Consider the following 13428-nt stretch of genomic DNA (forward strand, 5'->3'; position numbering starts at 1 on the left):
TCCGAGCCATGACAGTCAATACCAGGTGGGGTCTGAGGAAGCAGGTACTAAGACAGGACTTGCGGGGCCGGCCATGGGTAATCACCACTGGTGGCACGTGGAACACAGATAGCCCCTGACTGCAACACATCTTCTCGTTTAATCCTTGCAACACTCCAGGGTGGGGGGTGGGGGGGGGCAGTTTTACCTTCTCTGTTTTAAATTGTGGAGATCAAGGCTGAAGGTGAACCCGGCGAAGGTAACCCACCAGGTAAGAGGAAGAGCTAACACCCAGGCCACCAACTCCAGATCGAGGACCCTTAATTACCTTACTGCAGTTTCCCCTGAAGAAAAACCCTTGCTGATATATATCATTTTATACCTATAATGCCTTGGTATAGCTCAATAGCTCTGCAAAAGGTTTTTTGACGCATGGTAATACAATTTTACAGTGTCTACTGAGTCACGGCATTTGACAATTGTCTTAGTCTTACACTATGTGCCTGGTGTGCCCCTGAGCAGCCCCCAGGCCTGGCCACCAGCATAAAATCAATCGGTTCCTGACAGAAAGATGGTGGACGGGCCAGCACCCAGACAGGTTGTAAGTTCTGTTTTTCTGAATTCGATTTGCCTGTTCTGATTACGTTCTGAGTGTTTTCACATTAGGTTGGAAGAGAACTTCTGCAGTAGCTCTGTGTTGTCATACTGATGGAATGCGGAGGGCACCCAACCGCATGGCCACTTGGGGGAAGTGCTTAGAAGATCCACGTGGACATATTAAAGAGAAAATGGGGAAGATGCATTTCGATTTGGATCTGGAAACCCAGCAGGCTCCTAAAAACTTGTTTGATGAGAATAGAGATGGCGTCTTACTCGTGGTATATTCCCCGGGCATTACCGTGTACCCGATACATGTGTACGGGAGCAAAGTCTTTGGGCCTTCAGAAATGTAGTTGCCTCTTTAGATGTTGATCAGAACCCAAACCACGGTGGTACTGAGTGATGAGGTAGAGTTGTAATGTGCATCTAAGACAAAGAATTCAATATGATGTTCGGTATGTGTAAAGTCAGTTCACACTGAGGTCTTTAATATTTGTTCCGCCACAGCAGAGAGGAACGTATTAAGTCAGAACTGACTCCGCCTTGCTACAGGTATGTTTGGCTTTGGTGTTTGATGGGAAATGGGAGAACTGTGGTTTTACTTCGTTAACCTGGAAACTACACAGAAGTCTCACCTATGATAATCAGGGTCTTCTTTCCAAAGCCCTTTTCTGAGATGTGTTTAAGCTGTAAGATGCTGAGACTCCGCATTAAAATAGTGAGGCGTATGAATAACAAAGATGGTCATTCTCTTTGTCACACTTCGTTTCAGAAATTATAACGTTCATATATGTTTCAAAAGGTAACACATTTGCATCTAGAAAATAAATACATCTAATGCTGAAGACTTATGTCTTTTTTTTTCCTTTCACCTAATTATTTACTGAAAATGCTTTGTGAAAAAGGATGCTTTTAATTCATTTAATATTTTGGTGGCTTCAGGTCTTTATCATGAGACCTAACTTACATAATGTTCACTCATTTCAACCACCCTGCAAGGCAGCACACTGACCACAATGACAGCAAGACCTGTGCATCACTCTTATGAGGCTCTCCCTAATTTATTCATAATGGGTAGCATTTCCTTTGGTGTTCAGGAGGAACGTGTCTCACTTAAGGCTGAACCCGTTAGTTCATATTCTACAGCTTCTGGTACTTGTAGTCTGTTCTCTGCTTCACAAAATGCCTTGCTGTGATCGTAGCCACAATCACTACATTCAGAGCAAGAGCCATGAATAAAAATAGTTGCAGACTGTTGAAAGGTTGATTCTGAGTTTCTTCTCCATGTATTTGATACTGAAATCCTGTAATTGGAAAGAAGATAAACATCATTTAAAGAAAGGTATTACTTGGCATTACAAAATGTTCATGAATTGTGTACCTCCTCGCAAATATGAATCTTATGCACCAATTAATGCATGGCATATAATGCCAACACAACATACAGCGACAGTGAGCAAATATTTCAATCAGTTTATGTTTCTGTTTAGAAAGGACAAGATGCCCTTACATTCGTTTGTTTAAATAGTTAATTTGTTTCCTTGACATAAAGTGAAAAACTTGTGACAATCAAGCATCTCGGTCAAACAGAAGCGCGGGTCCACTTATGGATTCTCACTATTTCCCATAGTTGTCAAAATATATGTGATCGATAGAGAAACAACTGGTTTCTCCTCTTGAAACAGGAAAAAGGTACTTTTTTTAAAGTTTTTATTTATTTATTTTGAGAGAGACAGAGACAGCCTGAGCAGGGGAGGGACAGAGAGAGGGAGAGGGAGGGGGGGGGGGAGAGAGAGAGAGAGAGAGAGAGAGAGAGAGAGAGAGAATCCCAAGCAGGCTCCACACTGTCAGCACAGAGCCCAACTGGGGGTTCAAACTCATGAAACCGTGAGATCATGACCTGAGCCGAAACCAAGAGTAGAACACTTAACCGACTGAGCCACCCAGGCTCCCTAGAAAAGGGTACTTTCTAATATGGACGATATTTCTGTAACTTTCATTCACAGATTTTCAACTAATTTCAGACTAATATCCACAGATGCATCATCTTTACTGAATGTGTTTATAAAGTTACTGGATTTAATTTTTGTGTTCTTTTGCATTTATCTTAGAAATGTTTTGCTACAAACTAGAATCCTACTCCTTCATAGTCCATTCAAATAACAATTAACATAGAGGTCACAAGATTCTTTTATGCCAGGATAATTTTCACATGAGATAAACTCATAAGCAGTTTTTATTTAACTGTGGTCCATCCAAAGCCATTTAGTTGTGGCTTGTCCATGAGTGGCCACCACCACCTCATTCTCCTGTGACCTGGCAGGGGTCATGTTTCAATCCTTTAAAAAGAAGCAGGGCTGGGGGCACCTGGGTGGCTCAGTCAGGTAAGCGCTTAAGCATCAGACTTCTGCTCAGGTCACGATCTCACAGTTCGTGACTTCAAGCATCAAGCTTCGGATCCTCTGTCTCCCTCTCTCTGCCCACCCCCGACTCCATGCTCACGTATGTGCACCTGCTCTCTCTCTCTTTCTCTCTCTCTCCAAAATAAAATAAACATTTAAAAAAAAGAAGTAGGTCCATCTTAAAAATAGAGTATTTTCTCTTAGAAAAAAATAGCTTTTTTTTTCCCAAAAAGGTGGTTGTGTGGGATGCAGGTTCATCGGATTTTCTCATATAGGAGTTAAAATACATTGCTTTAATTCTGTTATCTGCCATGCTGTCTATAACAAGGAGTCAGGAAGCTAAGAGAAAGTGTTGGTTTTAGAAGTGGGAAAGTTATATTTATACTCAAAAGCCACAGGGATCATGGTACATTATCAGTGCATAATATGCTTAAAATGTACCTGGTTTACATTTTTTCAACTAATAGAAAAATTAATCTTGTGTGCTTATTAGGACTTAGCTGCTGATATCATAAATCTCTATACTGTGCATGCTTAAGCAGGAACACAATTGAGCAGAATTTAATGAACCATGAGGTGTTCTTAGATCAGGAAATAGCTTGTTCTTTACCTGAATTTCCACTTGCACTTTGATCCCTTTTCAGACGAATAGGTCCTATGACAGAATCCGCCTTCCATTTGTATGAAGAAATGTCTCGTTTCCTTCTAGAGACACAGCCTTGGTTGCAGCGAGACTGATGGTCACTACTGTCACATATTAAAATCTTACACTGTAGATACACGGAGCCCAGATTTCTCAAGAATTTAAAGGCATTAAATTGGAATCTTCCATAGTGTCCAGAAAACGGATACACCTCACAAGTCTCATCTCGACTACATCTGGAACAGAATTTATGGCACATTTAGAAAATTTACAGTTCAGCCTTTTTGATATTGAAAAGAAATGATACAGAGTTTTGTTTGAACTAATTTGTGGGTCCAAAAATTGCTCTAGAAAGACAATGTCTTTAGCTCAGACCATAGTGAGCTAAGGCTATAGATCTGATTCCTGGGTAAGACAAAGTTCCCTCCAGCAATAAAATTCCTAGTCTATGTGAATTAATTAGAAAACCAATTCAGATATATTAGAACTCAAATGCCTTACTCTACACACTTGCTTTGAACGTGCCAATAGGGTTGATATAAAGTCCATCAGCTTACAGAAAAAGAGGAAAACTTCCCTTTTTTTTTTTTTAGAGAATGCCGCATATACTTTACTAATTGTATTAGGTCTGTGTTCTAAATCTGGAACAAATGAAATAATCCTTTGGTGTTTTGTTGAAAATAATCAACATGGGGGGTTGGGGGGGAAGCAAAAACAAAACCACAAAGCATCTTGACAAAAAATATATTTGTTTCTACCAGCAAATATTTGGGAAACATACTTAAAATTCTAGTGGATATGGGCTGTGGCTGTAGAAATGCTCTAACTTAAAAGTATTTGTCACTAGTATACACTAACTGTATTTTGTAAAACAATTAAATTTACTAAACTCCATGGCAGCAGTATAGAAAACAATTATACAGCAGGCATACAGGAATTGTACAACCATACACAAAAAATACTACTTCATTCGAGTCATTATTAATCCTCAGAAAAGCGTATCACCCATCAGTACATACCCACTCTTGATGAGGTCATAGGTTGGGGATGCAAAGTCAGACGTGGGAGAGGCAATACAGGTATCAAGAAAAACCACCAAATCTGGATCCGAGGTGTGGACGCTGACTTGAACAAAAAGAGTTTGGTTCAAATCCACATAATATGGTGACTCCAGCAGAGGCTTTTCAAATGAATTGGATTCAAAAAGAGCCATGCTTGTGTTATATTTGCCCAGCACATTTTGATTTTGTATTATGTCATCTTCTGTTATGTACATCATCTCCACAGTAGAATTACGTTCCATTTCACACTTCAGAACAATCTGGAGATGTTTCTGGCGGGTGATCACTTCCGATGCGGAGGACGGAATGAGAGTGATTATGTTGGTGTAAGTAATTGAATGATCTTCTACCTGCAGACCAAGATGGAATTCAAATGTTGTATTTTAAGTCCAATAATATTTTAGAACATAGATATGCATGGCATGTGTGGGTAGGCACACAATCATCTTAAATTGCAAGTCAGCAGCTTGCATGTTGGAATACCATAAGGCTCAAATGTGCTTTCTTTAAGAAACATGCTGGGTAGGAAGAAAACGCGTGAGACGAGAGACAGAGCTTGGCTTAGAGAGACCGGAATACGGAATTAGACAAAACTTTTTACGTTAAAAACAATTTTGAACACAAATTTCCAGCCCTAGAAAGACTCGAGACCCTATAATGTATTGCCTTTCGTAAGTAGCATTAAGTTAGTGCGGCTCCCTGGGAGGTTTCCCAAGTGTATGCGGACAGAAGTCCTGCAGTAGGGTTTCCCCGGACTGCTTTCCCTAGGGATGCGCAGATAATCATCCAGCTGTTCACGTGGAGCAAAAAATAACGATTTACTTCCATCCTTATTGATTCCCCGGAGTAGCTCCCATTCTTTTCAATGACATCGTTGTTTCATGACCTGAGTGAAAAGTTTAGGGAATACATCCTAAAGGGACCTACAGGTTGCAAATGTTTGAGATCTTCAAGTTCTAGAAAAGGTAGAACGAAACTTATGTCCTTCATGTTTAAAACAAAGCATAATATTTTTATCTTCTCTCTTTACAGAGGAAAGAAGAAGATCATAAAAATACAGCTAGGTGTTTGCTGAATATGAGATGTAGACATTTTCTGTACAAGTATTATTGGTAGACTCTTACACCTGCAGTATCTAGATGTTCGAACTTTCTGCAGTGAGTCGTCAGAGTTCTTCACCTTTTGGAAAAGATAACCACCCTCCAGTTACCCTGATAATGAATGTGGCAATTTGGCATTGGTGTGTAAATGAGTGAGTGCACTTATATGTCCCCACAAGCTTACCACACATGAAGCTGCTAAGGTTTGGGAGTTGTTCGTTAAAGTCACCAGCAAGTACCACGGCGTTATCTAACACATCTCTGGCGTGTGACAAAAGCCAGCTCAGTGTCTCGCTTTACCTTTTTGACTGTACCGCATCCATTCAGAGGAATAGAAAATTCCACCACATTTGACATCTTTGGTCTGCAAGTTGGGTCATTTAGTTGTAAGTTATTCTCGCTATATTTTAATAATCCCAGGTAGGATTTACTAATGATAACTCTCATCTTGTCTGAGGAGCAAGTTAAGGATGCTGTTCAGAAAAAACAAAAACAAAACAGGGATGATTATGTTTATGTCAACCTTGAACTTTGGATCTTGAAAAGCTATGCGCACAGAAGTATATTAAAAAACTCAAAGCCGGGGGAGAGGGGAAAGTGGGTGATGGGCATCGAGGAAGGCACCTGTTGGGATGAGCACTGGGTGTTGTATGGAAACCAGTTTGACAATAAATTACATATAAAAAATGGAATAATAAAATAAATAAAATGAATGAATAAATGAATGAATAAATGAATGAATAAATGAATTAATTAAATAAAATTAAAAAATAAAAACTCAAAGCCATTTTGCTCTAAACCATAATCAGAAGCCTGAGACAGCAGAGTAGTTGACCCACCTCTTATGACGTTCACCGTGACCTTTTTTGCAACTTGAATCTGTGACTCTATTATTTTTAATTGTGCCTTTACAGAAAGCAATAAGGAAAACAGTCGCTATTTTCTACAGAAATCTTTCTCAAGTTAATAAAATCATTCCCTTCCTCTTGTACGAGGCAATGCACAGAACTGATCCTCCAGCTTCCGATCACGAAGATGTTCCAAAGTATGTATGACAGGCTTGCAAGCAGGGGAGCCACGGGTAGGCTAAGAATTAAAGGGCAGTTTCTATGGGCACCGTCCTCAGAGAGCTCAAAACAGCTAAGGGGTATGACTTACTAGTGTTGACGTTTCCCGCGTAAACTGAAGTGTAGGAAGCAGTGAAGCCTCGGTAGGAGTTGGCATAATCTGTAGATAGCACAACGGTCAGCGAGTCTGACGAGGATTCAAAGGTGGGCTTCACGTAGCCACACACTTGTCCAAGCAGGCCAGAGGTGGTGGAGAAGCCATCATAAACGGCAATGAAGCCAAATCTGCAGTATTCGTCCACTTCTATGCTAGAGAAGTAGGGCCTCTGGTGAAAATTCAATTCTCAACAGTCTCAGTCCTAAGTGATTCGAGTTTTCCTTATGGTGGGATCTCAGGCTTATGATGACAAACCTGGGGCTTTGCCCATCCCTGGTGTGACCTCAGAATCTTCAGAAAAAAAGTCCATTTACTTCAATGCAATAATATTGGTGCTTTCTTTTTTTTAATTGTCTTTAATGTTTTATTTATTTTTGAGACCAAGAGACAGAGCACGAGTGGGGAGGGGCAGAGGGAGAGGGAGACACAGAATCTGAAGCAGGCTCCAGGCTCTGAGCTGTCAGCCCAGAGCCCGACGCGGGGCTTGAAACCACAAACCATGAGATCATGACTTGAGCTGAAGTCAGACGCTTACTGGTATTTTCTTTATATACCCATTCTTTGAATAATGCTCATCTAGGAGGGGGTCCACATGATCTTTTCCCTTCCCCAGGTTCCCCATTTGCCAGGGGGGGCTTGCTTCCTTTCTCCAACAGGAGAAATGGACCACAGTACTTACAAAATGTCTTTGAAGTGTAATTTTATCTTGTAACCTTTCTCCACTTGTATGTGCCACACGCAGTAAGCCAGTGCAGGATGTGGATTTGGGTAATTGGGGCTGGTAAAGGATCCTTCGGAGGCATCCAAGTAACCACCACAGTTTGGAATAGCTGAAAGGGATGTGAGGGTGACCAAGAGTATAAATCACGGGAGAGACTTCATTGAGAGACTTCATTTAGTTTCTGTGCTGTGCGTTGAGCTCAATAAGCAATCCCCACCCAGACCCCCTGAATTTTATTCTATTGCCCTCTTTTGAATTGGCAGCAGACTGAGATTTTCATCTTTCTTTTGCACTGGATTTTCTGGTCACTGGTGCAGGGCAGAGTGACACTGTAAGATCTGTCCCAGCTTTAGAGACCCTCCACTAAGGTCTTAGCCACGGAAAATGATGTCACACTCTTAGGACTAACATCTGAGGCTCTTCCTCACTTGGCCCCAGCCTAGCTTTCCAGCCTCATCAGCCACCTCTGCCTGACCTACTGTTCCCCACTGTCCTTCCCTCCCGTGGCTCCTCAGACTGTTGGTGCCAGCAGACAGGAGCCCTCCTCCCCTGCTACCCGCCTCTCCCTACCCTACACTGTGGTTCACAGCTCAGGTCAGATGCAGCCTTTGTGAAGACACCCTCGGTCCCTGCTTCGGATTCTGTGCCTCCTTCTCTCTGCCCCTCCCCCACTCGCACTCTGTGTGTCTCTCTCTCTCTCTCTGAAAAATAAATAAACATTAAAAAAATTTTTTTAAAACAGGTGAACTTGGAGAGTCTGCTTCAGTCTGTCACACAGTACACCTCAGTATGTAGCCGTCTGATCAGCCCCGTCCATCTGCCTCGCGTGGGAGCTGGTTAGAAAGGCAAAGTCATGGGCTCCATGCCAGAACCAGTGAATGAGAATCTGATTTCACAAGCTCTCCAGGTGATTCTTTCGCACACAGGTTAGAGAACCACTGCTCTCGCACACAGCGGGCTCTCAGGGCACAGACTCAGACTCAAGGTTACAACAACCCACGCAGGAGAGTGTGTGACCTTCTGTGCTCGCAGGTGCAGAGGACGTACACGTGTCCTTACGTACAGGTGCCGGGTGAGAAGTAGTAGTAGAAGATGAAGACAGTTCTTTGCATTCTTACAGAATCGGTGACTATTTGAACCGTTAACGTATCGGATGATGACTCAAAAACAGGAACGTAGTCATGTTTACTGCAGACTTTCCCGAGCAGAGACCCCTTGGTAGAGTTTCCATCAAAAACTTTAATGTTTTCATTTTTACACCCTCCACCGGGATCCAGCCTGTGAACAGAACACATGTGTGGTTGGAGACGAACCACCAGGCCAGGGGGTTCGGCGTGGAGTCAGTCATTCACCTCGGCATGGCGGTTTGCATACCGGGACCGGCCCCCTTTCCCCGCCCCGCAACATCAACCCGCACACCATCAGTCTGTAAGGGCCTCAGGAAGCACAACTGCTTTGCCAGTGATCCTGTACAGTCAACGGGGAGGTGGGACTCGGGTCCAGGACTCCTTTCCTTCCCGTCTCCATCTCTCCTGTTCCTCGTGCCCCAGTGCGAACCGTGGGGTGGGATCTTCTTATTTAGAATTCATCCCCTTTGACATTTGGAACCCAAGGCCGTAGAAACGGGAAGCGACTCTTCCTCCACGGCCGCCTCGCTCACGTTAAGGGACATGTAGCATCTCCCGAGATGCCCCTTCCTTCCCTCACATCACCCGGTCTTCATCCATAAGGACGGTCCGTGCCCTGCACTGGACAGGGCAGACCCGGATGATTCATTGTCCTCTGCCCATGCTGACAGGGTCTCTCCGGATGGCCCCCGAATCCTGACACAGTTGCAAGATGGCTTAGAGGGAACACCGCGAGGGTAGACAAACCTGAATTCTTCCACCGTAGCCCCTTCCCTGCTGCGTAACTTTGGCTGAGCTATTCAGGATCTCACCTCACTCTCCCTTCTGCAAATGGGGATATCACAGCCTTCGTCTTATCCTGTGGGAGGTTTATAATCATCTGAACAGGGAGCACCGGCACAGGCCCGGCACACAGAAGTGTCTAAGATGGGAAATGTTCGTCTCCCCTCCCTCGCTCTTGCCCCGCTGCCGTCTCCTCTTTCTCGACACATCAGGGATAATGTATGTGATTCTTAATTAATAGCCCTTGAATTCTGGGAAATATGGAAGCGCCCCTTCTTTTTTTCCTTCAGGGCCAAACAGAAGTGAATTCCAACTTCCCTGGCGAAGGGCCACGAGTCTCAAAGTGTGGCACCTTGACCGCACCAGCAGCACCTGGGAAGTTGTTACCCATGCACGTTCTCGGGCCCCGGCCACCCCCGTCCGGGTCAGAATCTGGGCCCAGGGTCCCACAGCCGCGCTTTTGCAAAACCCTCCCGCGCTTCTGAGACTCTCTGGTTTAGAACCACGGGCAGAGGGGGAGTGTAGGGGCGCTGGAGCAAGGGTGCCGGGATCCGGTCCCTCTGCTGCCTGTATCGGTCCGTGACTCTGGGCACGTGAAGTGACTTCTCTGGGATTTCTTACCTGCTGAGTGGGGATTAGATCACATCCACCCCAGAGGGCAGTTGAGAGGACTGATTAACTGGGGAAGTTCTCACGAAGCCCTGAGAGAGTCTGGTAGGGCAGCGCCCCGTCCTCAGCTTGGCCTCGCACTGCCATAACCTGGGCACTTCTCGAAAACACTTGTGGGTGTATATTTATTTCAAAATAAAAAATTTAAAATGAAAAAAACACTGCTGCCTGGTTGCCTGCCCTTCCCCCCCCCCCCGATTTATATGAGGTGCAGCCTGGGAATCTGACTTTCTGGAAGCTCCCCTGCTGATTATAATGCATACTTTGAAACCATGAGTTTAGTGTTTCAGGACCTGGAACCTGGAACTAGAGTAGCTGGATACTAACTATGGTCATTCCACTCACTATGTGACCTGAGGCAAGTTTTCAATCTCCCTGTGCCTGGGATACTCATACTGACCTCACAGGACCTCTGTGACCACAGCCAGGGGCCCAGTCATCAGTCAGTGACTGTCAGCCATTATGACCATCACCATGGTCATGTGAGTTACCACTACCTCTAAGAGCAGCTGATTTTTTTTCGACACAGACTCCTTGGCATGGCCAGAGTTCAACCACCCTCATTAGAAAGCAAAGCCTCTACTTACTGGAAGTGGGAAAAAATGATTCTGATGCTTTTGTTTTCTGGTTTTTCTAGTGTCCAGGTGCAGTCCTCATTGGGATTGAGTTGCAGGATTAGGGCTCTATGGGCATCCGATTGGCTGGTGCCTCCCACGGTGGCCTGGCAGCTAGATTTGCCTGGTAGAGACCACAGTTGGCACCGAGAAAAGTCAGCAGCCCCTGCCCTTCTCCTCGAGGGGTTGGGAATCTACCTCCCACATGTACTAACCATACAAGCATGCAAGTGATTGTGAATGGTATTTAACTCATTCCAAAGTAAGCCACCAGCAACTGATTTCCCCCTCTTAGGGTCCTTGGAGAGAAAATATTTATGATTCCTCTATAAGTGGTGCATAAAAAATAAAGAATATATTAGGGCATGCAGAAAGATGGTTTTAAAAATAAGCTTTATATCTACAATATACAAAGAACTCCTACAACTCAATCATTAAAAGACAACCCGATAAAAGACAAAGGACCAAAATAGATATTTCTCCAAAGAAGACATAAAGGCCAATAACCACATGAAGACATCCTCAACATCATTAGTCATCGGGGAAAATACAAATGAAAACCACAGTGAGATACCACTTCACATCGTTTAGAATGTGAAACAAAACTAGAGTCGAAAACAGAAAACGAGAATTTGACAAGGATATGGAAAAATTGGAACCTCCTGCAAAGCTAATGGGATGACTGCTGGGAAAACAGCCCGACAAGTCCTCAAAAGATGAAACAGGGAGTTCCCATAACGCAACAATTCCACTCCTAGGCATGTCTCCAAAAGGAATGAACACATACGTACGCTAATGCTTACAGCCGCGCTAGCCAAAATAACCAACAAGGGGAAACAACTCAAATGTCCATCAAATGATGAACAAATAAAATCTGGTCCATCCATACTCAGCAATAAAAAGGATGAAGCGCTGGCCCACGGTACAGCGTGGATGAACCTCGTATATATTAAGCTGAAAGACCACATACATTGTAGGGTTTCATTGATAGGAAATGTCCAGATTGGGGAAATCTATTATAGAGACAGAAAGTAGACTGGTGGTTGTCTTGGGCTGAGAGCACTGGAAAAAACAGCCAATGGGTGCAGTTTCTTTCTGAGGTGATGAAAATGTTCTCAAATTAGAAAGTAGTCATGGTAGCACAATTCTGTGCCTATACTGGAAACCGGTAATTTTACATTTTAGAAGAGTGGATTTTATGGTATGTGGCTTATATCCTAATAAAGCTGTTACTAAAGAGAAGGAAGAGGAGGAAGGAGGGGAGGAGCTGCAGCAGCAACTCTAACAGAATGTGAATAAAAAAATGAAATACTTCAGAATGGAACCCAACTAAGGGTTCAAAACTCCACTCAGAAACCAAGAGCTTCTCATTTTCTTTTTATCTATGACTGATGAGCTATGTCCTTATAACAGTAGTCTCTTATTTCTTTTTCCCCCAACAATAACTACTATTATGTTTATTAGTAAAAAAAACATCAGAAAGCCAAGAAAAAAAGTGTATAATCCCACCCATCCAGGAAAAAAATGACCATTAAAAACTTCTTGTAAATACTTCAGAACCTCTCCTTTCCTACTTCCTGATCTTTAAAAATGCTCAAGTGTATGTATTTTAAACATAACATCATATTACACAAATTTCAGGTACTTTTTTTTCTCTCTCTCTCTCTCTTAAGGTAGATCCTGGGCACCTTTCTTCTAGCTCAGTCTTAATTGTAAGAAACTGCCAAAGTACGTACCTTTGTGTGGATCTACAACTTACAGAATGAATGAGGGACATTCACATTGCTTTTTACAATTGCGTAAATGCGCCGTGTGGTTTTTTTTTGTTTTTTTTGTTTTTTGGGTTTTTTTGTGTGTTTTTTTGGTGCACTTTTATAATTATTTCCGAGGTATTTACTTCTCAGTAGTAAAATTACCTGGTAAAATTCTTTGTGATTTTTTAAAAAATATTTTTACGTATATTGTCACGTGGGCTTGAAAAAAAACTTAGTACCAATTCGAAATCACATCAAGAGCATATGAATAAGTGTTCTCTGTAATACGGCCATTAGATAATTAAAACTTCAAAACTTTGGGCAGAGGCCTCTTGGAAGGAAGTCTCCCTATTTTGTTAGGGAAAAAAAGAACTGGTTCAAGTTTCTTACCTTCAGACTGGGTCCAGTTGAACTCTGCCAAACACGGCATGATGAAAAGGGCCAAGGGGACAAGCCTGCTCACAGCCTCCATCTCTGTCAGGGGAAAAACAGCCCAGAGGGCTAGCAGGCTTTTATACTTCTCGGTGTTTCATAACCGGCTGGCTGCATGAGCCCTCTGGCCACCTTCAGGGAAATGTGTCAGTGTGACCAGCCAAGGACTAAATTTATGTGGGAATGGAGCAGCTGTGTGACTGGTGTATTATCAGCAATCCCCAACTTGAGTGTTGCCTCTCCGGCTCATTCCTGGAAAGCTTACAGAAAGTTCCCAGCTAAAAACTTCCTCGCAGGGGATCTCCAGCCCCGGCCCGCA

At 43.3% G+C, this 13428-nt stretch overlaps 1 protein-coding gene across 1 annotated transcript; it reads right to left on the reverse strand.

Annotated features, from left to right (window-relative positions):
• Positions 1 to 1307: 1307 nt before the first annotated feature.
• CUZD1 (CUB and zona pellucida like domains 1) lies at positions 1308 to 13225 on the reverse strand. Its single transcript, XM_015065904.3, has 9 exons — positions 13068 to 13225; positions 10897 to 11047; positions 8794 to 9008; positions 7689 to 7839; positions 6944 to 7161; positions 6086 to 6258; positions 4644 to 5035; positions 3592 to 3860; positions 1308 to 1883 (listed from the first exon to the last, which is right to left on the reverse strand). The coding sequence occupies exons 1-9, from the start codon at positions 13147 to 13149 to the stop codon at positions 1720 to 1722; spliced, it is 1815 nt and encodes a 604-aa protein (XP_014921390.1). The 5' UTR covers positions 13150 to 13225; the 3' UTR covers positions 1308 to 1719.
• Between the last annotated feature and the right edge of the window lie 203 nt (positions 13226 to 13428).

This window comes from Acinonyx jubatus, chromosome D2 (assembly GCF_027475565.1).
Source record: "Acinonyx jubatus isolate Ajub_Pintada_27869175 chromosome D2, VMU_Ajub_asm_v1.0, whole genome shotgun sequence".
NCBI lineage: Eukaryota > Metazoa > Chordata > Mammalia > Carnivora > Felidae > Acinonyx > Acinonyx jubatus.